The 20,481-nt window shown below is 43.9% G+C and overlaps 2 protein-coding genes across 4 annotated transcripts in view; one reads left to right on the forward strand and one right to left on the reverse strand.

The window, feature by feature from the left end:
* npepps (aminopeptidase puromycin sensitive) overlaps window positions 1–7,482 on the reverse strand; it is a 41,332-nt gene extending 33,850 nt beyond the window's left edge. The window contains exon 1 of the mRNA XM_015954509.3: window positions 7,192–7,482. Coding sequence (XP_015809995.3) covers window positions 7,192–7,482 — 291 coding nt within the window. The remainder of the gene's footprint in view (window positions 1–7,191) is intronic.
* Window positions 7,420–18,708, forward strand: mrpl45 (mitochondrial ribosomal protein L45). Of its 3 annotated transcripts, none has more exons than XM_015954510.3 (9): window positions 7,420–7,558; window positions 11,179–11,310; window positions 12,824–13,019; window positions 13,169–13,286; window positions 13,364–13,462; window positions 13,780–13,828; window positions 13,914–14,063; window positions 17,437–17,610; window positions 17,945–18,708. In XM_015954510.3, the coding sequence occupies exons 2-9, from the start codon at window positions 11,248–11,250 to the stop codon at window positions 18,041–18,043; spliced, it is 948 nt and encodes a 315-aa protein (XP_015809996.1). In that variant the 5' UTR covers window positions 7,420–7,558; window positions 11,179–11,247; the 3' UTR covers window positions 18,044–18,708. The 3 variants fall into 3 exon arrangements, with proteins under 3 accessions (XP_015809996.1, XP_070409707.1, XP_070409708.1); XM_070553606.1 differs by lacking the exon at window positions 7,420–7,558 and adding an exon at window positions 7,608–10,934; XM_070553607.1 differs by lacking the exon at window positions 7,420–7,558 and adding an exon at window positions 7,608–9,702.
* The last annotated feature ends 1,773 nt before the right edge of the window (window positions 18,709–20,481 follow it).

Raw genomic sequence — 20,481 nt, forward strand, 5'->3', positions numbered from 1 at the left:
AAAGAAAAATCAATAATTACTGATACAAAAAATGTAGAAAATGTATTTTAAAGGCAGCCTTGGATATTTGATGTCATTACTTTATGACAAAAAGAGTTGGTTGTGTCACCAGACTCGATTTTTAATCAGTTCAATTGACCGTTGGGTCTTCTTTGCCAGACTTGTAAAAGCCTAAACATCACCGTGCTGGTGAACTACTGTTACCTTTTTACTGGACCATTTCCTCCAAAGGGCTTGGTGATGGAGCATGCCTGGGTCTCTGCCTATGACTGGTTGCATTGGGAATAAGCATCGACTCTAGTATTAAGATACTTAATAGACTATAATAGAAAAAAGAAAGGAAACTTTTCATTGAAGGGCAAAATACAAAGCTCTCTGCGCGGCGTCCAACACCGACGCTCCGCTGGTGCGTCACAGCTGAACAACTCCAAGACAAGACGCAGGCTGAAGCACACTACCTGTCGAGAAGTCAAATACGAGATGATACTTGTGATAAACTGATAAACTAATTAAAATCAGTTTTTGAGCATTGATGATTTTCATCTTGTTTTAAATTTTTTTTTACCCTTTTTATAGTTTTTATTACTTATCCTTAAATAATACTGAATGAATAATGTTTAATAATTTAAACAAGCAGATAATTTTAGAGAATTTATATTTCAATACCTTTATTATTATTTTGTAGGGACGTCAATGTAACCGATACTATCGGTCTACAATTAATCACTTAATTACTTAAAGAGCAGGTTGCTGGTTACATTTTTTTTCTAATTCATATAAAATGTTGTCCAAAAATACTATTAGAAATGCTTTTGTGGATATTTGGTTGTAAAACACATAACAGCAGTTTTCTAGTAAAACGCTCCTTTCTCTTGTTTCTAAATGTGAACCTCTGACGTAACCAAAGGGAGTTAGAAGCTAGGCTTCCTCAGCTCAGTGTGGAGAGTGGCTAGTTGTAGGCTAGAGGTCATGTGATCCAGTCAGTGTGTGTTTACTAGTGTTGGACTGTGTTCATGTTGATAAACTAGAAAGTGTGAAGGCTGTACCGACTCCAGCCTGTCTCGACATCGAGTCCACGGGTTTACAGATCTGAGGAACAACACCTCTATCTCCGTGCCTGACGGCGTTTTGTGCAGCAAAAGACGGACTTCTGTAGCCCACATCAGTCGGTACCGGGTCAGGGAGGTCCGCGCTGGGCTCTGGAGACCCGCCGTGGTGGGGTTTAAAAATTTATATGTGGATTTCTGGAGCTCAGATCACCGTCAGAACCAGGTCAGAACCAACCACTAGAAGAGACTTGCAGCTCAGCAGGCCAGTTGAGCTGGTGTCTGGGTCAGAACCAGCTCACAGAAGCCCACATGAGCTCCAGAACCAGATGACATGTGTCTCTCTAAGCTAAACTTTGTTAGGTGAACGGATATTAACGAGTATGAGACAGCTGACAGATGCTCATTAGTAATAATATTATATTAACTGAGCGATACTATTTTAATTGTCTGGTACATGATAGTAATCTGTACTATATTGAGATGCTAGCACATGAGTTTAAGCTAACATGGTTAACTCACAAGCTGCTAAGTAAGCAGTCAACCGTATATCTGCACCATTTCATGTTTGCAATAGAGTCAGGCAAGGAAGCATCTTAGCACCTGTACTGTTTAATTTTTACATGACTGACCTCTCCAAGCAGTTAAATGTGTGCAGAACTGGCTGTTTGGTTTGAAGTGCAATAGTAAATCACCTAATGTATGCTGATGACTTAGTGGTGTTTAGCCCAAGTTCAGCATCTCATTAAGGTGTGCTCTGTCTATGCTGAACAACATGATGTGAAGTGCAATCCGGCTAAATGTGTTATTCTGATCTGTCGAACCAAAGAGGACAAATGCATGACATTTCCAGGTTTTAAGCTGTCTGACCATATGCTGAAAAACACAAAGTAAAATATTTGGGTCATGTGATCACAGATCGCTTGACTGATGATGAGGACATCATTGTTCTAATGACGTAAAAGTGAATTTGTTTCAATCATATACTGCACTTCGCTGTACGCAGCTCACTTACAGTGGAATTATAAAAAAGCCAGCATTCAGAGACTACAAGTGGCTTTCAATGATGCCTTAAGAGTCTTGTTAAAAAGCCCAGATGGACTAGTGCAAGTGAGCTGTCTCTGTTGGTATCAGCACACTGAATGCTGTCTTAAGGATTTTTATGTACTCGTTTATCCGTCGACTGAATACATCTGACAATAGAATAATCCCACTGCTGACTAACAGCGAAAACAGCGCTATACGGTAGACTTCTGTACTTTTAAAACATTGGTTTACTACCTCCTGAAACACTAGTTTTTTCTTTTCTTCCTATTATTGTGCCTTTGTTCTCATTTTTGTATGTTTTTAGTGACTTAAGGACCATGAGTCTGCAAATAAAAAATATTCAGTTCATTAAAATTTAATATTACCATACCATACAAACTTTATTTATAAAGCACATTTAAAAACGGCATGGCAGCCGACCAAAGTGCTGTACAGATAAAAAGTAAAGCACAACATAAAAACAAAAGCACAATCAATTATAAAAGTACACAACAAAGCAGTAAAATCACAGTCAGTAAAAGAACACATAGTCAAAATAATTAATAAAAGTCAAGGGTTTAAAAATGCCTGGTCGTAAAAGTGGGCCTTAAGCAGTGATTTGAAACGGGGGAGGGATGGTGCCAGCCTCACTGATGAAGAGCATCCCAGAGGGACGGAGCAGCGTGGACAAAAGCACGCTGACTCCGCGTTTTGCATTTCATCGTGGGAACGTGAAGCAGCAATCAGCAGATCTCAACGCCCGGTTTGGCACATAACGAGTCACAAGGTCAGACGGGTAATCTGGTGCCAAACCATTCAGGGCCTCAAAAACAAAGATCAGAATTTTAAACTTCACTGTGAAGTTTACGGGTAGCCAGTGGAGGTGCGCCAGTACAGGTGTGATATGGTCACGTCTAGAGGTGCTCGTCAGAAACCTGGCTGCCGCATTCTGTACCACCTGAAGCCTGTTGAGAGAGGAGGCTGGTACACCAAATTAAATGGAAAATATTGGTATCAATTTCTGTCTTTTTTCAGCCCTTTTTAAAAAGACACGCCATGTGAGCAAACCAGGATGGTACGCCTTGGCACAACAGGGGGCATTGTCATGATCATGTGGGGAAATACTGCTGAGCTCCGGCCGGCTGTAATATTGAAAATGAAAGTAAACACGGGCTGTTTGACTTTTGTTAATGGAACAAGCGGAGATAATAAACTGGAGCAATGCAGAGCTCCAAACGCTTTTCTCCTTAAGAGCTGGAGCTCAGATCACCTGACTGTGGAGGACAGACACCTTTAGGAGCAGCTTTGAAAAAACTTAAGAAGCACGACTTCAATCGCAATAAAAAGCAAGTTATGTCCTGCAGAGGTGCTGGGCTGGGTCTTGGGAGGTCTGAAGACCCTCCCAAAAACACCTTGACCCCCACGATTTTAAAATGTTTTATTGATGCAGAACAATAATAATTAATTAATTTGACGTAAAATATAGACACAAGAATCAATGCCACGCCCCATGAACGTCTCTGTGCCTTACGCCATTGTGTTCAAAGCACTGCCGCTGTGTCGCGAGCACGCGGGAGCTAGCTTGAAGCTAAAAATGGATTGCTTTGTCAAACCTAAAAAAAATGAGAGCAGATGGAAAAAAAAGCTATGGGACTGAAAATATACCCGCAGCAGTGGAGAGCGCCCTGCTTGATTCTAGACACAGAGAAATTTGATGGGGAGGAGGTGCAACCAGAGCTACTCGCAGCCCCCGAGGTGGAGGAGGTAGCAGGTGAGCAGAGGGAAAGACATGGAGAGGAGCAGAGAAGACAGGAGGAGAGTGGACAAAACTAAGACTAACACGTTAACATGCATTTAAAAAGCGGTTTTATTATGTAAACACACTGATTGGAAAGGAGTGCCCCGTCCAATGAGTGGGAGGGGCCACGAATAGGTCCGCCCACACACCATTGCTTGGGCACCTAGTGGTCAGGGGGAACCAACCAATCAGGCTTATGGAAAAAATCCTTCAGCGAGACATCAGCAACAGCCACCTCAGGCAGGAGGAAAGACAAAGACCAACAGAGTTATCCGACACCCCATCCCTGAAATCTTTAGAATTTGAATTTGAAATGGCCCAAACCAACGATATGCAGTACATACAGTGTTCAACCTCAATCATATCAGGCAGCTTCCAACACTGCTCAGGTTTCTGGTGAAATTTTAAACAAACCCTTAAAAGTGTAGAAGTGTCCTTCCTTATAATCTTATCATTTATAACGTTGCAAAAATACTTCTGCTTTCCTTCTAAATTCTCCCCTAATGACATTTGACATCGTAGTGTGGCCAAGGCCATGCGTTTCTTCAACTGGTTGTGGGTTAACTTCCTTTACAGGTTGTGCCAACATGACACCAGGAGGTCGATTATTAATATCTCTTAACGTGTGCATTATCCATATCACAAGACATCTCTGAGGACACAATCTTCATCCTTTCATAATCTTATTCTGGCTCATAAAATGACCTCATATGTATTTACAGTCATATTCTGTGGTACCTGTGTTTAAATCTAAAGTGTTTTAATAATGTATTCAATGCTTTACATTAATGAATTAATCAGCATAAATGCAGGGTATCTGCAGGTTTAAGGGAGCCAAATTTAAGACTTTTTAAGACCTTTTTTAAGGCCACTTTGACCAAATTTAAGCTACTTTTGGAATTAAATTTAAGCTATAATTTCCAGCTATTGCCTGGAACCGGTACTAACCACATCGCAAAAGTGGGATTAACCATCCAGTTACCATCAAACTTGCACTTCACCATGGCGCAAGATGTGCTCATCTATAAATAGCCCCCTTTCACAACCAACTGAATGTTTACGGTTCCGCTTACGCCAATATCATACACAAAAAATGCTGAACGCTAACTAGAAATTCACTAAATTTAATAGAAACAAAATGATTTTGTTTATTGGGTCTTTGGTCATTTAAGACCTTTGGAAACTGTATTTAAGGATTATTTGTCATTTTTAAGGATTTTTAAGGCCTTAAACTTGGAAAAGCAAATTGAAGACTTTTTAAGGACCCGCAGATACCCTGAAATGGTAATTCTGCCAGATCTTAAATGACACCAGAGTAGTCTATTTGTTGAATTTAATGATTTGTTTATCAGTATATTCAGATTAATATTATGAATGTTTAACTATTTACTTCACAGATAACTCCTCTAAGTATTTGAGTGGTGTATGAGGTGTTTGATAACCGCCTACTTTAAACGTGTCAAGCTCCAATTTGTCCAAATTAATAAACAATAGTTATTAAAAAGAGTCGACACTTCCTCTAAGGGAGTTCTAGCGAGCAGTCCAGTTCGGCCGACTGGGTCAGTAAAGCATAAAGAACCATCCTTCAAGGTCCAACCTTCTTAGCAAAGCTGCATTAGATGCAAACTTTATCTGACCACCAGCATTAATCATGAGGGTGTCCCAGATCAGCGGTTCTGTATTCGAGGTGGATCTACGTGCTGCGAATACCACAGAAGTCAACTCCACCAGCAGCCCGTCCGTACAGACTCCTCCGGCCTGGATCACCAGAAGCCTTCACCACAAAGGTTCGTAGATTCTGCACAGCTCGTGTGGGATGGTCTGTTAAACCAAACCGACTGATTTCACAACCCAGACATCATTTTCCACGACACTTCATCAGGATTTGCTACATAACATCTAAGCTAACATTCAATCATCTCATTCATTGTGTCGGCCATCTTGTTTCAACCATCATTCATCATCACTTGTTCTGTAACATCATTAGTGGACATATAGTATTAAAGTGATTTTATAAACTATATATTTGCCGTTGTCTCACATTATTACCAAGGTGTGATTTCTGTGAACTACCAAAAAGACCTGGTTTCATCTTAGATCAATAATATTGATCATTCATATTTATATGGAATATCACATCTTAATGATCATTTATTAAAAGCAACCACTTACATCACGTTACAATATGAACATCACCAATGACCAATAATCAAAGTTCTGGAGCTAAGCCATAGTGTAAATACTCATACAAAACAAAGGACTATAGTAAAGTATGCATAACTGGTGTGGGCGGGGCTCTATTCTCCAATAAAAATGATTCCCTAATATCCGTTTTTAATGTATAACTAAAAACAATAGGTCAGTTGGATGGTAAATCGTATCAGGATGTTTAAACCATGTTATGGTACTGTGTGACATATACAGATACAAAACGATGCCCTTGACCATAAACAGGAAACAGTTATGAGCACCTGTTTGACCCTGGTTTTACAGCCTGACAGGTGCTGGCAGGTGCGTTAACAACATCATTCACCTCTACTGACTTATGGACTGTAACTTCAGCATTACTTAATAGAAATTCTATGCCAATTGTTATTCTACGTGACGTTTATTTTGAAGGCAACCCCAACAACCCTTTTAGGTTAGTTTACTGGGAGGAAAACACCATGTAAAAGTCTACAGGAGTATGTAAATGCTTGTGAAACCCCTCTGAACATCGGTTATTGGCTGCACTTTAATATGGTGCATACCAAAAAGGAATAAAAACAAGATTAGACCGTGAGAAAAAGTTTAGAGAGAGGCAGCGGGTGGGAGGGGGCCACCCATGATTTAGCAAACACTGGTCCGCATTAGCTTCGCCCGCTGATAGCTCGCTAACAGCCGAACTAACTGCGACAACATCACCTTTCGGTGTCACAAGTCGAACTACACCTGGATACATTTTGCCAGACGTCGATAGCACGGCTAGTTAGTTACATGAGTTCACACAGCAGGCTATGCTAACGTGAGTACCAGTCTGTCGCTACCTCTGGCACCGTGGAGCTAGCCGTTTAGCGCGCGGCTGCTCAGAAAGTACGTATCCCGATTTATATTTTTATAACATTCACAGGTTTCACTTGACTGGTGGGGATTATTCAGGAAGGTTACGGGTATGGCAAACGTTCCCACATGGTGATGTCACAAACAACATCAACTTGTGAGCAAGTGTCTGACACTTTTTCATTGGCTAGTAACGTTAGCTAGTCAGATTACATAACAAAATCCCAGCCAGGCAGGCAGACAACCTCTTAGATTATGGAGCTCGGCCCCGTTACAACGTACCTCCACCAGCGCTTCCAGTTTGCCCTCGAAAGTGAAGTCGATCAGGTCTGGCTTCAGACACAAACCATAGTTGACGGGGTAAACATCAGTCGGTAACCGTACAAAGGGCCTTCTTTCGGGCATGGTTCCTGTATTTTGGCCGCTTGCGCTACTGTGTGAAACACAAATTTTTCTAGCAAGTTTTATTAGCACGGAGCTGACCAAGATGGCCTTCGATGGTGTCGATGGACAGCTGCAAGTTACTCTATGGACGACTGACAACGAGACAGTGCGGCTCAGAAGCAGGAACATGAGCTAAGATCCTCGGCTACTCTCCCCTCCTCTTCCAGAGCCCAAACAAGTTCACTTCATCAGCGTTCAACTAAGGGTGGGTGACGTCATCGCGTTTTAACGTGCGTGCTGAACGTGTGTGAGAAATACTAATACATACAAATGAATGGATCTAAAACAATTTTATGTGCCAACAAGGCACATTAACAAAACATGCTGTGGCCCAACATTAACAAAATAATAGCATTTTATCATATTGTGACATTGTGAAATGTAAATTGATATTTGTACCTTTTAATTATCACAAATAGTAAAAATCATGTATTTTTTTATTAGAATTTTTCCTTTTTTGAAATGTATTCATCACCTGAAGGCTAGAAGCTGTTGCTTTACTGCGGAAGCAGATTACTGTAAGTGTGAGGAAAAATAAAAGATCAGTATCTCCTAATAACGAGAAAGTTTTATTGTTACAATTTGAAATAAATCTCCCTTGAACAGGAAACCTTCATGTATTAACGATATATAACAGTTAATTAAATTGGAAAGTTTCTCAAAATAGCATGCTTAATATCTGGTAATAATGAGAAAGCTTTAAAAAACGAGTCCAACTCAGGCCCCTAGGCCAAATCTGTCCTGCAGTCTGTTTGTATTTGACCTGCAGATCATATATCAAACATTTATTAGACCTTTGCCTCAAAAACTAAAAATCCCATTGTACTTTGCGGCATTAGCACGTCAGTCGAAGCACCCCCTCCTTTCCTGTTTATAGTCATTAGCATCCATGCTACCAGTGTTGGTGAATGCAGCTGCAGCTCCTCAGTCTCTGACAGACTGAAAATACACCTCTTACTTGGTGCTAGGGCTGGGCAATATGGCCTATGATCAATATCACAATATATTGAGGATTTCACCTCAATAATGAGAAATGGACGATAACTGCAGGTTTGCACAGAAACAAAGGTTGTCCACTAGATGGTGCTAGTACGTTGAGGCAATTTTGCATGCAAGGTGGTACAGCTTCTTAAAGGGACATGATGCACACTATCACTCCCACAAAACCTGAAGAGTCCGTCGCTGAGTTCAATGCTGGTTTATGCTTCTCCGTCAGCTCCGTGAGGGACAGACACGCACGGACTGACGGAAGCGTTTTGCTCTCATACATCTCCGTCTCCTGGAGAGTGTTGCAAAGCAATTCCCCGGCAGGACAACAGAGGGCGTAGCGATGTTCCGTAGTATCCTGTCATGTATCTGTCCAAGATAGTGTGTTTATGTTGTGTTTTTTGTGTATATAAGAGACTTTTAACACGGACATATTTGTCTCTCATTCTCCCACCTCTTCATGCGCTCGCCACCTCTAAACCCACGTTTCCTGTCATTTCCGTCCACAAATAAAACGCTTGCTGCATATCTTTTCACTCCTCCAGTCATGGGAGAATTAAACGTTCATATTTTTAGAGTTTTTTCGCGAGGTTCTTCAAGCTTCTCCGTGTCTGCCGCTAATTATCCTCGGCTCTCTTTGCCATGGCGGCGCTGTAAACAACAGCAGCATCCTGACCAATCACAAGCTTGCGTAATCCGTCTTGTTCGACGGATGTTTAAAGAAGTGGGCTCGACTCCGTACGTACTTGCGTGCCTGCCGGAGCCCTACGCAAGGACGGATAATGGCGCTGCGTGTCTCCGCACTGACGCAGACGGAGAAGCATAAATCAGGCTTGTTTAGATTACAGTGACTCTTTTTCTCCTGATGACCTTCTACAGTGTTTCAGCGCTGCATGTGTGACTGCATGTGGACTCGGTTGCCCCATGGAGACTGAAATCTGTGAAATTAACTAACGAACTATGGATGAACAAAGGTGTACATGTTCTCAGGCTTAATTTATACATCTCCGTCAGCTCCACGATGGAGAGACATGGACGGGGACGTTTTGGGACTCGGTATCGGCAGATACTGAAAATCAAATGACTGAATCAGATCAGGAGCAAAAAAGGTGATGGGAACATCCCCAATTTTTAAGAGTTTTTCTGCGGGGTATTCTTCAAGCTGCTCCGTGTTTGCCGCTAGATATCCTTGGCTCTCTTTATGTTTTTGATGGAGCAATGGTGGCGCTGTTGATGACAGCTTTCGTTTATCCGACTCGTCGAACGGATGTTTAGAAAAGAGCTCGACTCCATCCGTCCTTGTGTGTCTGTCCGAGAAAGGACCAGTGGCGTGTCCAGATCTTTTAAAATGGGGTGGCCCAGGTGAGGCGCAACTTTGTGCATGGGTGGCACCAATGGTTATGCTTCTTTTGTTTTACCCCCAAGCCTTTTGTGGACAATGAAAAGCCTATTTAAAGGTAAATTAGTGTGGTGGCACCTGGGGTGGCCAATCAGATTCCGAGGGTGGCATGTGCTACCCCAAGCCACTCCCTGGATACGCCCCTGGAAAGGACGGATAATGGCGTTGCGTGCATCTGCCCCAATGCAGACGCAGAAGTATAAATTAGGCTTCCGACGTAAACGCAGTAGAGCTGAGAGATAGTGGAGGAAGGACCATCTCCGCTGTTCCTGGATTACAGCTAAACAGTAGGCTATCTTGTGGAGTACCAGAGAGCTGTTAAGGAAGCAAAACATGGTTACTTCTCTGAGCTGCTTTCCAGGAACAGAGTTATTAGACCACGTGTTATTTTTAACGTTCTGAGTACCGCAGGTTTCTGGCACTGGCACTCAATGTTTGTCTCTTTTTTTTTTCAATTCAATTCACCTTTATTGTCATTGTTATTTGTACAACAAAATTTACTGTGCTGTGCTCCGTGGATGATGAGGAAAAATAAATACTAAAAATGTTTTAAAAGGGAATGATAAAATTCCTCTAATTCCTCACTCAAGCACACTCATACTATTAAAATTAATGAAAAAAAACAATCAAAAATTGCTAAAAAAAAAAGTTTGCACAAACATTCCCACTCTAAGATCCTTAGATGCTCACTTCATCCGATTCAGTTCCGTTATAGCTCTAGACACAAAGCTGATTTTCAATGTGGAAGTACGTGCTTTGACAGCACGTTAGCGCCGTCCAGCTGGTAACAGAGAGAAAAAACAGCTGCAGGAGTGGGATACATCTCCCAGGACGTACATTGCTCTGTGTAGGCAGCGAGTTCTAAAAATGTCCTCCAGGGGTGGCAGCAACAGTCCGACTATCTTTGGGCTGTTTTAATATCTCGTTGGAGACTCTTCCAATCTGCCTGAGTACAGTTGGTGTACCATGATGTGAGAAAGTATGTCAGGATGCTCTCAGTGCAGCAGTGGTAAAAAGCTTTCAATATCTTTGCTGCCAGCCCACATTTCTTTGGTGTTCTCAGGAAGCAAAGTCTGTTGGGCCTTTGTAACAAGGGCAGGGGAATTAATTGACCATGTAAGGTCATCAGTGACATATGTCCTCAGTAGCTTAAAACTAGAGATTTTCTCCACTTCCCTTCTTTTAATTGTAAGAGGTAAGTGAACTCTGCCATGTTTCCTGAAGTCAATTATTAGTTCTTCAGTGTCAAAATTTGTTTGTTAGTGAAATACTTTTTTTATACTGCAGCTGTAGTAGTTTAGCAGTACATTTATTTTGGAATCAGTGTTAATATTTTCAGATACAATTTTACTGTGTAATGTTAATATTTCTTATCAGTGCCAACATGTATTTTCTGTTTTCTTGCACTCTTCAACCTTCACGGGCTTTCTGAAATAAAGCCAGATTTTCCTGAGTCTGGAACTTTTATTCTGAAAGCATCAACCGGAAGTAATTTGGTTGACAGCAAGATGGCGATGTCCATGAGGAGGACAGTGGCGGCTCTTCGGAACGTAACTTGTCTAAGTTGGAAGGTACTCTGTTGTTTATTGAGCTTATTTTTTAACTGTTGTTTGTTTTTGTTTTTTAAGAGCCTGCGCTGCTACGTTCAATTTTTACCGGAAGTTGCGTCACCCAGTGGGACACGATGCTATGCTAGCTCTAAAGAAACCGTTTTGTAACAAAAATAGAAAGTTGCGTGATTATAGCTAATTAGATTTATTTAGGTGAAATATCAAAACTCTGCAACTAAAACGAGGCAACGCGTTATTCTGGTTTATTATTATTTACAGCCACTAAAGCGAATCTGTCTTCTCCTCCTTCAGCCTCGTTTGTATCAACTCCTCTCAGCTCAAGCAGCCGTCTAATAATGTTAACTTAGTGTTCTTTTCACGAGTTCTAAAGACCATTTATGTTTTTCTTCAAACTGTAGATCAAATCTTCCACCAGTACCCGTAACGCAGGAGTTTAGGATTAAATACAAAGATGTCTGATGCTTTCTGCCTCACACAGCAGCTGATTTAAAACGTGCTTTTTCCTTCAGAATCAAGTCATGCTTCTTTTTCCGCTACAAATGAGTCGTTTTGGCTACCTTTATCCCATTATTGGACTATGGTGATGTAACGTATGTGCATACCTCCTCACAATGTTTACACCCTGTAGATACAGTCTACCATAGAGCTCCAAGCTTCATTATAAACCTCACTCCTGCACTCTGGTGCTCGATGGTCTGCTTTGCCACATGAAACCAAAGGTTTAGACACGTTTTCTCCCGTCATACCTGCAGACCTTCATCCTGATTGAGATGCCGCTTCTCATGGTTAGACACTCTTATGAAGAGATTTTGAAAGAGTCACTCTCGGCTTAGGCTGCTGCCCCCGCGACCTGACTCTGGATAAGCGGAAGAAAATGGATGGATGGACGTTTCAGACTCGGATGAACTTTAATCCATCAGTAGGTTTCCAGTGGAATAATCAGCAGTAATACATCAAACAGGAATCCGTAGATGAAAAGGAAACAAGGCAGTAAGTAAAGGGAGAGGAAATGATGTTACTACACCTTGAGGGTAATAATAATATCATCATACACAGAAATCTGAATATAAAGTGCCTGCCCCGTAATGGGGGGTTGCAGGTTCAAGCCCTGTTTGTAGCTGTCGTAGTGTCTTTGGGCAAGACGCCTAATCTTCCTTTACTGCCGGTGGTGTCCGGAGGGACCGGTGTAGGGCAGCCTCACTTCTGTAGCCCTCTCTTTCTGTCTTCTACACTTTCATTTCCATCTCCGTGTCATTGGGATAAAACGTAAACTCAAATGGATTCTGATCAAGTTTTAATATCAGGGACGTCACAGCTGACGCAGTGAGACTGCATGGCCTCAGTTCTGATGGCTTTACTGTCAGAAGTCAAAAATAAAGAGGAAAATAGTTTAAATGTGATGAAAATAACATTTAAATGTGTTTGAGCTGATATAGAACCAGAAACAACATCTTCTTACTGTTCCGTTTTCACGTCTTTCTGATGCGTCACTAAGTCCTCTGATCTCCGTCAGAACTCTGAGGTGCCTCTGGATGTGAGACAGGCAGCCCCGCTCCTCCTGCCCGTCCGGACCAAGAAGAGGTACATCATCCCTCCTGCAGTGGGCCTGAAGGGAAAGAAGGGAGAAAACCCAGAGGCCAGGGCTCGAGCAGCAGGCATCGTCTTCCGACAGCAGTACCTGGAGAGGCCCATCAATATCGCGTGCACAGGTGAGACATGCTGATGGTTCCTCAACTGGTGTGTAGGCGTTAACACCGACGGTCATTGCTAAGGTTACGTAGAACTGAAAGTCTAGAAGAACTAGTTGGGTGGAGCGTGCAAACTGAGGAATTGGTTTTGTCCATTTTGTGTCCTCCAGCGGGAGTCCTGGACCCATATGTCCCTCCAGAAGGAGACGCTCGCCTCTCTGCTCTGTCTAAAGATGGTCTGAGACAGCTGACTGAAAAGATGAAGCAGAGCGCCGCCTCACAGCTGGCGTAAGAGCTTAGCTCAGGTGTCCAGGCTTTTCTTTTCCAGACGATGAATAAACTCAGTGACTCTTGTCTTGTTCCAGGATTCGTAAAATCAAAGAGTACGACTCGGCGTTCACAACCAGGACTTTTGCAGAAGATGCTCAGCAGATTTTTATAGATGCTCACAACGCCCTGGTGCAGTAAGCAAACTAACAGCTGCCTCTCCTCACTCATTAAAGCAACCACGTGGTCTAGAAGTGATCAGTGGCTGATGAAGGGCTCAGCTCCGCTGGGAAAACCTCCATCGGTCATGAAAAGCCTGACGAGTCCGACTCATCAGGTGGTGCTGAGTCGGAGTCAGCGTCTGTACATCACTGTGCTGATTGGTTCTAGTTAGAAACAAGTCCTACTTTAAACGAGTGCAGATCACATTTATTCTGGATGAAAACCGTCGGCTAGTTCCTGAACTTCCTGAGTGCGAGCTTGGTTCGGACACGTTTCCCATCATGCTTTGCAGGTTTAACAAGGAGAAGCTCCACGCCCTGGTTACAGAGAGGTGTTACCCTGTAAGCTCACCCTCTAACGGTTGTCATGGGTTACATCAGATCCTCGGCTCTTTGTCTTCACGCCCTTCCTTTGTGCTGCGTTCAGGAGATGACCAAAGGGAACCGCTACAAGACCCTCCGCTGGAGGTTCGTGGAGTCCCTGGAGCCGCCCCGCGTGGTTCACGCCCGCTCTCCAGACATGGTCACCAAAGGCAACTTGTACGGGCAGGTGACAGTCCGCATGCACTCCAAGCAGGTGAGATGTAGGCTGCTGCATGTTCCCCACACAGTTCCTTCCAAAGGTCATTGTGACGCCTTACTACTGCAGACAGAAATGCTTTTGAGATTTCTGTGGCAGACCCAGACTCTACCAGCTTCGTACTGAAATGTTGTTCTCTGCAAAACAACTCGAACCACCTGAGCAGCAGGTCTCCCTGGGGTTTCGGCCTGGACTCTGACTGGGCCGTTGTAACGCGCGGATGTTCGATGGAAACCGTTCCATTGTAGCTCTCGCTACGGCCGAACCATTCTAGGAAACGATTGAATTGTGATTTCAGTTCAATTCACAATTTTCTTCAAATCAAGGTTCAACACATTATTCATAATATAGATGACATGTTTTTATCAAATATATAATAATGTATAGTAGGGCTGGGCAATAAATCTAAAGTTTATCCTTACCGACATTTCTGACTCATCATGATAATTTTTCCCATGTCAGTACATTTGATAATAAAAACATGAAACTGTGTGTGTGTATGGCAACATTCATGTGCTTTAAGGCAGCTGTACCACCCTGGGGATGCTGGCGGTTCATTACACCAGCCTGCAGTATAACAGCAAGGTGCACGCACACCGCTGGCCTTCCTACAGTACACCTCCCGGTTGGCCGTCGGAGGTGGGGGTGTGCATTGGGTTTGGGGGCCAGTGTTCTACGCGGTGTTAGGAGGACTGAAGGTAAAAAGAGCTTTCAGATGTAAATAACAGACATTCATGCAGAGTTTTCCCTGCATTGTCTGCCCGGACCTCTTCTGTGCCGTCTGAACTCGGAAACCCCGCACTAACTATGACGTGTTTTACGGCTTGTTTCATCAGAAACATTCAAACCATGTGAAGTCCACTAAGTCTACTAAACTGCACTCGAGCTGACGCTGAAGTAAAACCAGCGTTGGGCGCTGAACTCCGTTCTGCTGCAGCAGACGTGTCTCTCTCTCCCCCTCAGCCACCGCTGCAGCCCAACGGCCGTTATGGGCTCTAGCAGCGCTACGTACGGATAAATGAAGCTGGTAAATAACCAACATGTGCAGCTCTGTCAGCTGAACAGGTCGGCTCGGGTCCAGTCTAGACTGTCCTGCGTGTGGTGTGGCCAGAGCAGCCGATGTAAGCCTTTACAAGAGGATTCAGGTAGATGGGAGCCGTACCATCCAGGACTTTGTATGCTAGTGTTAGCCATTTGATGCGTGCTGCTAGCGGTAGCCAGTGGAGCTCAGTGAACAGAGGGGTGACGTGCTCTTTTAGGCTGATTGAAGACCAGACGTGCCGCTGCGTTCTGGAGCATTTGAAGAGGTCTCCCAGTACATCCTGGAAGACCAGTTAAGGTCATTCTCCTGCTGGAAGGTGACTCTCCTTCCCAGTCTCAAGTCCTTTGCAGTCTCCAGCAGGTGTTCTTCCAGGATTGTCCTGAATTCAGCTCCATCCATCTTCCATCAACTCTGACCAGATCCCTGTCCCTGCTGAAGAAAAGCTTCTCCACAGCATGATACTGCCACCACCATGTTTCACAGTGGAGATGTTGTGTTACTTTTCCTTTGCATTTAGTTCCAAAAGTTCACCTTTGCTCTGGTCTGACCAGAACACCTCCCACATGTCTGCTGGAGACCTGCAAATGAGAAGTTTTGTCTTTCTGTCAGTAACTGCTTTCTTCTGGCCACTCCTCCATATTGGTGGTGGACATGTCTTACAGTTGTCCTGTGGACAGGTTGTTCCACCTGAGCTGTGGATTTCTGTAGCTCCTCCAGACTGACCATGGGCCTCTTGGAAGCTTCTCTGACCAGAGCTCTCCTTGCTCGTCTGTCCGTTTAGTTGGACGGCCATGTCTTGGTAGCTAGATGTTCTTGTAGCATTATAACCCAACCCTGCTTTAAACACATCTTCAACTTCATCCCTGACCTGTCTGCTGAGTTCTTGGTCTTCATGATGCTGTTTGTTCCATAATTCCTAACAAACCACTGAGGACATCTTCTTCAGTGGTGCTTTACGGTGACCTGCTTCCTTCAAAGTTGCATTACTACCTCCTGTGTCAGACTCTCACTACACCTCTAGAACAATCCTACACTCCCCCAAACTTCTCCCTCCTCACAACTTGACCAAACGGATCTACCAGACTCAAACCTGACACCGCCGTAAAGCCCTAGTCCACCAACATCATCCTTCACTGGACTGCTAATAACTAACAAACACGTTCAACAGTCTCAACAGCGGTCTCCTCTCGCTACTGTCCTCCACCCGCTCCAAAGACAACCAGGGCTTAATTTGAGCCGGATCTTGCCGGAACAAGATCCGGGAACTGTCTGCTAGGTTCCGGCAACTCGCATACGTAGGGTCCTAATTACATGTGAGCTAAAGGGATCCCGGCTCACCCTGAAGGATGACGGGCTGCCCTGGAAGCTCTCAGCTTCCACACCCGGGGGAGCCCGAAAACGATCATGGTTCTACTTATATTACATTATTTATGTGGACTCTCCGGGATTATTTAGAGCTGAGAGGCGCAGAGCTCTGATCGATGACACACTCCAGACAGATGCGCCCTGAGCACGGCCACAGTAACATTCTCAACGTGTCGCCACCTCAAAAACAAAGTTAACACGCGATCGTTTATGTCGGCTCACATCCTTTCATGGTTTCTGTCTTTTATTTGTGCCTGATGCGTTTTGCTGCTGCGGAGCGGAGCGGATCACCTGTCCTGAAGTCACCGCACCGGTGCGGCCAGGGCGCTCTGCTATTTCTGCGGTCGGTAGATCTGAAGCAGGGGAACAGTAAAGATGCAAAAACTACGTTGTTGAAAGAGATGTGTGTTAACTTAGAACATGTGGGCGCAAGTTTTAATTGTCAAAAACTCCAGCAAGTCAACCGGACCGGACCCCCCCCCCCCCAACCGTCCCCTTGTGCACGCTCCTGCATCTGCTTTCCCTGTAGTGGACTTTGGTTTGACGGCAGTATTTGCGTTTCGGGAACGTTTCATTTACAAATTAAGCGCTGCAATCAACTCAGCAGCAAACACACTCAAACTATCGGATGTCCTCCGTGACCTCTGCACCTCCAGCTCGGGAATGGCTGTTACTTCCATGAAGGGACCTTTTGGAAACATCTGTACAAGCAGGCAGTTAACCCCTACCGTTATTCTCCACGCGACTGTAAAAGTCCTGACAAGGCTATCACCCCCCGTCCAATGTGTCGCCACTGAGGCCTTCACAGGTGTATCTGTAATTAGACTCAATTACACACAGGTTAGCTCTTAGGTGACCTAAGCAGGTCTCTTTAGTGGCTATTGGGTTAGCAGGTGTGGCTACATAGTTCCGTGAAACCATCGGAGGCTGAAGGAACCCCTCTGTCGTCTGATTGCTTTGCAGACTCTGGCCATTTATGACCGCTTTGGGAGGCTGATGTTGGGCAGCGAGGAGCAGCCGAAGGACGTCTTGGAGTATTTGGTCCTAGAACGGCACCTCATCAACCCCTATGGTAGATGGAGATTACATGCAAAAATAGTGCCGTCCTGGGCACCTGCCAAGGACCCCATTATTAAGGTATCTGCTAGTTCCTTTTGGTGCACTATAGAAAAGTAAAGCGTTGCTATGGAAACGGGCAGTGTTTCTGATCCAACATGAAAATACAACCAGTGTGTTTTATGTATTTAATTAAGTAACCCGCCTTACCTTATTAATTTTAGATGAATCTAAACGTCCACAATGTGCTGTTAGATCTGTCATGGCCTCCAGATTCTCTGTGGTCAAGGTTGTAGTTGATGTTCAAGCAGAGGCGTCTTGCATTAATGTTGAACAGAAATCTGTTGCTTTTATGTTTGATCATATGTGAGTTTTCCAGAGTTTGACTTAACAAAAGTACTCCTCTTCCTCTCAGACGGTTGCTATTCCTGGTCCGAAGCTGGAGCCGTGGGAAGAGCTGGACACCCTCAACTATCAAGTTCCCAAACCTGCACCAGTACAGTGGTACAAGTAGGCCACCGGGGGGCGCTGCCCTGTGTTTGAGCAGGGAGCTTACTTTATCTGCCCTTTGATACATGAAGTGTATTTGGAGATGCTTAAACTGAAACTAAAGCCTAAAGGACCTAAACTGTGTCTGCTCCATCAAAGTTCTTCATCGTATCAAAATACAAATTGATGTTCAACAGGGGCTTCTTTGTGTATCTGAACGCTGTTGAAGACGAACTGGTTTTAACCACCATTTCTTTTGTGTAAGGACAAGTATGGCAAATACTTGTTTAAGTTACAAAAACAGAAATTCAAAGTAAAATGTGTCGATTTGTTTTTATTGAACTTTTCTGTAACCAGGAATGGCCGTTGAAATGAAAAACCTCTTACAAGGGAGTCCCGGCAGAGGCTGCAGCACACTTACAAAAGTAAAAAAATCTATGACATCGTAAAAACGAGGAGAATGTAAAGAGGCGTCAGGAGGTGCATGCGGGTCAGACGCTCTAAAGCCAACAACAATGGGAAACGGCTAGGCTTGCACTGGTTTGACCCAAAATCATCCCACAGTCAGGATTGAAGAGCATGTGCAGCATCACTGTGTCGTACCGTGTAATCAGAAATGTAATGGACAGGTTGCTGCTTCTCCCCTTCATTCTAATGCTGTGTTATTACAATAAACATGGATGAAAATGATGTGCTTGTGAAGAGTGATGGTAAGCTCTGGCTGTTTAAGCGGCTGTCAGAATGAACATGGTTTGTGCACATTACTGTTTTCAGCAAAGCTGCAGGTTTTAGGGTTGCTATAAAACTCACAAACTGCTTCACATGACCTTATTGGACACTTTTAGCCTTAGACATACTTACAACATGCCTAGACTTGGAGTTTCCACCAGTTGTGCTAACATGAAGAGGTGATAATGTGCTTCCAGGAGCTGTCAGGTGCACCCACTAACCTGCACAGTCATGGCTGCTTTTTGGCATCGAAGAACGAGTTCATTAATACTGAAAAGATTCGTATTTGACCATTCAGCAGCATGGTAAGCTCTCTGAATGAAAACCTGTAAAATAAAAACCTTTTCTAGACAACAATGGCCTAGCCCTGTAAGGTAGACAGCCATTCTACTTTCTACTGATAGATGTTGTGATTACTGATGGTCTAGACCAGGGGTCCTCAACTAAATCAGCTCAAGGTTCGGACATCTTTGCAGCAAACACCGTGAGGGCCAGATGTTCTTCTAAAATAAAGTTCAAGTATAATTGTATCTTAATTTATTAATATTTAAAATGGCTTTGTTTTCCATCTAAACTGTTTTGATTATTATTTTAGTTTTGTTTGGAGAACATAAACAATTATTGATATTTGGGACAGGAAGTTTGCTGCTAAACTTTTCTAGCGGGTGTTTGAGCCCAAAGAGTTGGGGGTCCAAGTGAAAAGGTCTGGCAGGCCGGATGTGGCCCGCGGACTGCCAATTGAGGTTCACTGGTCTAGACCAATGAAAATGTCACAATAGAGCTCCGGATGTCACGTGACTCTCAGAGAGTAGACACCATGTTGGCAGGCAACAAAGGTAAACAAATTGAACGGGATCGGCTTGGATTTTACTTCGGAGTTTACTTCACACTTTAAAACCGAAGAAATCGTTTTATATAGTCAGAAATTAAATAGACTAAACATCTCCGACCCTTACCGTGCCCCTGGGATACTTTTTAAAATGCCAGAAGCTGTCAGACCGGACCTGGCCAGGGAACGCCTTGGGATTCCCCCGGAGGAGCTGGCCCAAGTGGCTGGGGAAAGGGAAGTCTGGGCGTCTCGACGCTACTGCTCCCGCGACCCGACTCTGGATAAGCGGATGAAAATGGATGGATGGACAGATAACATAGATTTACACGTAAGCAGGGGCGGCGTTAGGCCCGGCTACTTGGGCTGAAGCCCCGGATCTTTCATGATAAGCTCCGGATCTAAATCGTGGAAGTAACATGCAATACCAAAGTCGAACAGAGAGGGCGCAGCTGGCAGTAGTTTGTATACAGCCTGCCTGAGCCTCCACCACTGAAGAAGAAGCTCTTCAGCAGCCGGCTTCTTCTACACTCTCTGCCTGAAACGCATGAGTGAAGATGGACATAAAGACGTTTTTTAGACCAAAAGTACGGCGACAGAACCCCAGCTTTGATGAGACTGGTGCTGACTCAGGTTTGTGAGTCTTATTTGAAAATATTTGTTGTGCTGCTGGTTTGCCTAAAGTTAGCTTACTATCAGGTAAAGTTGTTGGAGAAAGAAAGGGAATATTTACTATCATCTCACACTAAACACTAACAGGAACAATACTCTGCCCTGAATATGCTTCATATGTAGCTTCAGATTAAACATTATGTGGTACAAGACAAATATATATGATGTTGACTAGTGCGTGCGCGTGCATGTGCGCGCGCGTGTGCATGTGCGCGCGCGCGTGTGTTAAGCCCCGG

The sequence above is a fragment of the Nothobranchius furzeri genome, chromosome 7 (assembly GCF_043380555.1).
Source record: "Nothobranchius furzeri strain GRZ-AD chromosome 7, NfurGRZ-RIMD1, whole genome shotgun sequence".
Taxonomy (NCBI): domain Eukaryota; kingdom Metazoa; phylum Chordata; class Actinopteri; order Cyprinodontiformes; family Nothobranchiidae; genus Nothobranchius; species Nothobranchius furzeri.

Excerpts from the sequence above, each read along its gene's own strand:
- mrpl45 (XM_015954510.3), top strand. The coding sequence starts at position 11,248 with ATGGCGATGTCCATGAGGAGGACAGTGGCGGCTCTTCGGAACGTAACT. Across the intron at positions 13,020-13,168 it reads CATCAATATCGCGTGCACAG|CGGGAGTCCTGGACCCATAT; the intron begins GTGAGACATGCT and ends TGTGTCCTCCAG. Across the intron at positions 13,829-13,913 it reads TTACAGAGAGGTGTTACCCT|GAGATGACCAAAGGGAACCG; the intron begins GTAAGCTCACCC and ends TGCTGCGTTCAG.